We start from the raw sequence: 6895 nt of genomic DNA on the forward strand, positions 1-6895 counted from the left end.
TGATGAACAACCTCAAAAAACTTCCTTAACACTGACATAAATCATTACTTTGCTGAATATTAAGATGATAGGGATACTTTCTTGAACAAACATTAAATCTTCTGTAAGAAATTGAAGAATATACAAATGTATTCTATCTGCATACTAATCAATAAAAGAACTAGACCACTTTTACATGAACTAACCAGTGGAATTATAAATCAACTGTTGTCAACCTTTATGTTCAACCTTTATGCTCCGGATAGAACATATCTTTGATGATCATAATATGTTCAAAAACACTTTCTAAAAGTTCTGATATAGAGATCACACTTCATGTGTACATTTGTGATTTTACATCACTAATGTTTCCGGATATAATGTATCATTTTGTAGTCCAGGAATCGAACTGGCAAAGTGATGGATCTGGTAGAACGTCTGTTTGGTAGTTTCAGGATGGAAGTAGGCGAAATATGTTCTCTTTGAACTTCATCTGATGTTTCACCTGACTGATTTGAATTATCAATTTGAGAGTCACCGTCACCATTATCCATACTATCTGCAGATCTTGCCATCTCCTCTTGTTCATAGTTAGACAGTTCTTTTAACTCAATACTGATTGGTTTGAAATGTGAGGAGTTTCGGGTTATCTTTTGTGCACTACCTACACGCTTTGCAGTTCTAATCCGTGATCACATACGGATGAACATCGAATGCAGGTGTCAGCTTGTTCTACCTCGGTTGGCGTCCAAGTACTGAGTCACCAACACTTAAACTGGATTCCTTAAGTCGATGATGTTGATTTGCGTACAGTCTCATCTTCTCCTTGTTGCTGATGTCGTCCAGTCTTATTTGAATCTCATTCTTGATCTTTGGTTGTAGATTGTGAGTATTCACCTGTGGTAATTGAGTATTCATAGATCTTCCTGTAAGTGCTTCAAATGGGCTTACATTGGTGGTTGAATGTGGAGTTGCCCTATAACTGCGAAGGAATTTGAAAATTTCCTGCTTCCAATAGAGTCCTTCTGCACCTGAAGCTTGTGTACACTTTTTGAAATTGCGCATGAAGCGTTCTGCTTCTCTGTTAGCTTCTGGTCATAGGGGGGTGATTTTGCGATGCTGAAATCCAAGGTAATTTGCGAACTGTGTAAACTCCTTACTGTTGAATGGTGGACCATTGTCTGATTTCACAATTCGAAGTATTCCTTGCCGCGAGAATATGGCATCAAGCTTTGGACAAACAGATTTTGCTGATGTTGATCGAACAAATTCCACTTCTGGATATCGACTATAATCATCTACAACCACTAGCAAGTATTCTCCAGATGGATAAGGTCCTGAGAAGTCAATCGACACATTTTCCCATGGAGATGATGGAAGAATTGTCATTTTGAGTGGTTCTCTGTGAACAGGAGTGTCAATAGTTGACTGACATGCGATGCAGCGCTTGATCTTGTCTTCAACTAGATGATCTATACCAGGAAACCAAACCTTTTCACGTAGGAGCCTCTTGGTCTTTACTATTCCTTCATGTCCCTTATGCGCAAGATCAACTGCCTGATGCTGTAGAATTTGGGGGATCACAATCCTGTGGTCTCTTAAGACTGTTCCTTGTATACAGCATATTCGTCCTTGAATCGTACAAATGGTTCAAGTTCAGGATCCAACCAGTTTTCTGTTTCGACTGCAATGATCACCTTTTGGAGTACTGGATCCAGCTTTGTAGCTGCTTGAATTTCCTGGAACTTGAGAGCCTTGGGTACTGCGTTCATGGTAACGTAGTTTACATAGTCTTCTGCTATGTTAGCTAATGATGAAACCTGGGGTGGATGACGACTTATGTAATCTGCTGGGTTGTTTTTGTCACGAACCGTTTGGTAGGCAAGTTCATACTTGTATGGCATCAGTCGGATGCGCCACCTCTCTATTCTGGCTGAAGTTGGTTTTCGGCTTTTAAAGATTCTGAGAAGCGGTTTGTGGTCTGTGATTATCTGGAACTTCTTCCCGAATGTATACAGGTGAAAGTGTTCAGCTGCCCATATGACTGCCAACGTTCCGTTTGGGAATAACGGGACTCAACATCAGATAATGCACGGCTGGCATAGCTAACAACTTGATTGTCCTGAGTGAGAATTGCACCTAAGCCTGATGGGCTAGCATCTACAAACAGCTTTACCTCCTTCTGGGGTCAAAGTAGCACATCACTTCACTGCTACTAGGAGCGGACTTGAGTTTGGGAGAAGCATTCTGCTCCTTTTCATCCCATTTCCAAATGGCTTGCTGATGTGTAAGCTTCCGGAGAGGTTCCGTGATTTGGGCGTATTTCGGAATGAATCGAGACATGTATTGGGACATGCCAAGTAGAGATTTCACTTCACTTGCCGAATTTGGAGGTTTAGCCTCTACAATTGTTTTAACTTTCTCCGGATCTGGAGCATGCCCTTTACTTGTAAAGATATGTCCATAGAATTTGATCTGAGATTTTGAGTACTCACATTTAGACTTGTTTAGGGTGATGCCATGTTCACGTAGTCTTGTGAATACAGCACAAAGAGTTTGATCATGCTTCTGCTGAGTAGCACCATGAACGATAATGTCATCTTGGATGTTTCCACATCCGGGAATCCCTTGAATAACTTCTGAAATGACATTCTGGAATATCTCTGAAGCAGAATTTATCCCAAAGGAGAGGCGTTTGTATCGTCGGAGTCCTGCATGGGTGCTAAATGTGGCCAGATAGCGACTTTCTGAGCTCAACTCCAACTGATGGAATCCTGCATTCAAGTCTAGCTTGGAGAAGACTGTCGATCCATTTAATTCTGAGATGAGGTCATCAATAGTTGGTGAAATTTGATTTTCACGTCGAATACACTTGTTGACCTCACCCATGTCAACGCATACGCGGATGCCTGATGACTTCTTAGGTACTGCAATGATTGGACTGACCCATGGAGTGGGCTCATTCGGTACTGGCTCCATGATGTCCAGATCTTCTAATCTTTTCAGTTCTTCTTCCACGTCCTTCCGTATGTGGAATGGGATTCCCTGTGTGGTTGCCGGACTGGTTGTACTGATTTGTCAACATGTAGTTTTATCTGTTTGTTCCTGATTTTGCCAATTCCATTGAACAGTTCTGGAAAATCACAAATAATGCCTTCCACCTCAGATGATTTCACATTTCTGGCAATATGAATGATACCCAAAGATTTACCAGATTGATAACTCAAAATCGACCTGATACCACATAAAATTCACAGTCCTGTTTTATGTTTCCATACTGCACAGGTAGAATGGTCTTTCCAACCACATACAGTGGGTCTTGTGATCCATATGCGAAAAAATGTCTCTTAGGGTCTCTAAGATTTCCAATTATGTGCTCTTCCTGTCTGAGGGCATCATATGTTGCTTGGTCAAGCATGTTTTCAGCTGCGCCAGAGTCTATCACACATGGGACAAATTTTCCAGCAATGTTCAGTGCCCGGACTGGAATTTTGTTGTTTCCATTGTCCATTGTCATGTTGACTGAATCCTTACGGGGCGGTCGGGTAGCCTAGTGGTTAAAGCGTTGGCTCGTCACGCCGAAGACCCGGGTTCGATTCCCGACATGGGTACAATGTGTGAAGCCCATTTCTGGTGTCCCCCGCCGTGATATTGCTGGAATACTGCTAAAAGCGGCGTAAAACCATACTCACTCACTCACTGAATCCTTACATTGGATGGAATAAACATATTCTTCATCAGTGTCAGAGTCATGATGGTATTGATTGTCAGAGCTTGTGTGTACAATGTTTATTCTTTCCTTGTTTGTGTGAGAATGTTGCTCATTGTCTCTATTCTTAGAGTGACACATTTTTTCGAAGTGATTTAAAATGCCACAATAGTTGCACTTCTTATCCTTGGCAGGACACTTTCCAACATGGGGATACAAACCTCCTCAGAAATAACAAGTTCGGTTTGACCCACTTAATTGTCTGGCTCTTGATCGTCCGTATCTTGACCTAGATTCTCCTTGCTGCTAGCGGGATCGAATTTTATCCTTCCTATTTCGGCGAGACTGTGATCGAGATTGTCTGTGTGCGGAATGATTATTCTGTGAGTGTGAATGAGATACTGCATTTATTTCTGATTTTTCCACATTACTAGCTTGAAAATTGCTAATTTCAAGAGATCTGCCTGCAGTAAGCAATCTCGTCAAATCAAGATCTTCTCGTAATGCTCGTCTTCTAAGTCTCTGAGACGTACATGTCAAGACGATCTGCAAAATATCTCTTTGTCAACATCGTGAAAGTCACAGGTTTGCGCATATTTTCTCAATCTAGTGCAGTAAGCGTCAATGCTTTCACCTACATTTTGCTTTGCTTGATGGAAGTTATAGATTTCAAAAGTCGTGTTAACGATAGGAATGAAATAGTCAGTGAGTGCTTTGACTGCCTTGTCATACTCTTTTCCATTCCCTGTGTTTGGAATAGTGTCGAATATTTCTGCAACTGTGGGGCCAGCTAGATGTAACAACCATGCACGCTTTTGAGTTGGCTCAACAATGTTCAGACCTACCATAAGTCTTTCAAAACAGGTCAACCATTGCTTCCATCACGGACCACTGTTTCCTTCGGCATGCACATCGAACGCGGGAAACACGGGTACGCTTTGTAATGAAACAGCCATGACAATGATTAGATACTTTTTTTTCTTTTCATCTGTATATCCTCGTCGCCAATATAATGTTCTTGAATGATCCTTGCTCTGTTGATAAATGATATGATCCTTGAAGGAGTGAAACGAAGACTTTTATTCGTCATCAGTGCAATGAATACAGGGTGCCACCATTGATACTGGCTCGCACATGGTCAATTCCAAAACGAGACCCTGACCCATACATATGCATACAATTATAAACCTTGATCGCATATACACTACATGGGGGAAGCCAGAAATAGGCTTCACACATTGTATTCATGTTGGGAATGGAATGTGGGCCTTCGGTGTAATGAGCGAATGCTTTATTCACTAGCTAGGCTGCCCCTCCACCAGTGTAGATTGTATTACACATTTACCTTTGGTGTGTCTTCACCAGCAAAGCCGGCACGTATAGAATAGGATCCGACATCAAACACCAAAGCTCCCACCTCATCTGAAAGACAATGACTTCCTGTTTATTTAATGTGACTGTCTTCCAAAATAATTCAATCCTATTTTCAATGAGTCACATTTGACGAAAGAAATTTCTATTAGTCTATCAGTCACTATAATTTACTAATTTTGTGTACTGTTGCTGGGCCTGCGTACTATTGCTTGGCATGCGTACTATTGCTTGTAATGTGTACTATTGCTTGAAATGTATACTATTGCTTGGCATGTGTAGTATTTCTTGGCACATGTACTATTGCTTGTAATGTGTACTATATCTTGGCATGTGTTGTATTCCTTGGCACATGTACTATTGCTTGATATGTGTACTATATCTTGGCATGTGTTGTATTTCTTGGTATGTGTAGTATTTCTTGGCAGATGTACTATTGCTTGTAATGTGCACTATATCTTGGCATGTGTTGTATTTCTTGGCACATGTACTATTGCTTGATATGTGTACTATATCTTGGCATGTGTTGTATTTCTTGGCACATGTAGTATTTCTTGGCATGTGTAGTTTATCTTGGCATGTGTTGTATTTCTTGGCATGTGTAGTATTTCTTGGCATGTGTACTATATCTTGGCATGTGTAGTATTTCTTGGCATGTGTACTATATCTTGGCATGTGTAGTATTTCTTGGCACATGTACTATTGCTTGTAATGTGTACTATATCTTGGCATGTGTAGTTTATCTTGGCATGTGTAGTATTTCTTGGCACATGTACTATTGCTTGTAATGTGTACTATTGCTTGGCATGTGTAGTATTTCTTGGCACATGTACTATTGCTTGTAATGTGTACTATATCTTGGTATGTGTAGTATTTCTTGGCATGTGTAGTTTATCTTGGCATGTGTAGTATTTCTTGGCATGTGTAGTATTTCTTGGCATGTGTACTATATCTTGGCATGTGTTGTATTTCTTGGCACATGTACTATTGCTTGTAATGTGTACTATTGCTGGGCATGTGTACTATTGCTTGGCATGTGTACTATTGCTTGGCAAGTGTAGTATTTCTTGGCACATGTACTATTGCTTGTAATGTGTACTATTGCTTGGCATGTGTAGTATTTCTTGGCACATGTACTATTGCTTGTAATGTGTACTATTGCTGGGCATGAGTGGGCACATCCATTCCACAATGCTGGTTAGGATGTGGAAACCAACCAAATCTGCAAAGGAACTGGTTCTGTCAGTTGTAGAATGAGGTGCCCTGTCTCCAATGCCATACATCGCCAAGAAAGGTATATATGTGTCTTCAGATAATGGTTGGGGTAGAGTTGACAGAGGGCTGTAGATGAACTGGTAACCCAAATAATTCATAACCATGGAGAATTTGTAGACACATCATCTTGTAGACACAATTCTACGTGGACTCGTAAACAAAACAGAAGTGGTGTCTGCATGGCCGCAGCTAGTTTCTATCACTGTATGATAAAATAAGCCTACAAATTCATTCCCAGTTTTACAACAAATTCTATGAATTCACGGCATTCCATTCAGAATACTCAGGAAACCATGAGAAAATTAAAAAAAGGATTTTCTTCAAATCAATCACTCACACAACAAAAGTTGTTTCAGACAAGGAAATCCCCATCTATAAATAAGCATAAGGCTACACCAGTACTTTATGCATTTGTTGTTTGGACAGTGGCCAACCTGGGCCACGATTTTGTGTCTGACACATTGAAAACATCATCTCCGAAACTTCATAAGACTCATAAATTAAATTAATCTTAAAAATCCCAGTACAAATCCTGACTGAAACCATTTCGCGGCATTTTCA

The 6895-nt window shown here is 40.5% G+C and overlaps 1 protein-coding gene across 2 annotated transcripts in view; it reads right to left on the minus strand.

Annotated features, from left to right (window-relative positions):
* Positions 1-6895, minus strand: part of LOC124142954 (actin-like protein 6A) — a 40840-nt gene that overhangs the window by 33511 nt on the left and 434 nt on the right. For both annotated transcript variants that reach the window (XM_046511723.2, XM_046511722.2), the window contains exon 2: positions 5034-5110. In XM_046511723.2, coding sequence (XP_046367679.1) covers positions 5034-5110 — 77 coding nt within the window. The remainder of the gene's footprint in view (positions 1-5033; positions 5111-6895) is intronic.

The sequence above is a fragment of the Haliotis rufescens genome, unplaced genomic scaffold (genome assembly GCF_023055435.1).
Source record: "Haliotis rufescens isolate VD_foot unplaced genomic scaffold, xgHalRufe1.0.p SCAF_6, whole genome shotgun sequence".
Lineage (NCBI taxonomy): Eukaryota > Metazoa > Mollusca > Gastropoda > Lepetellida > Haliotidae > Haliotis > Haliotis rufescens.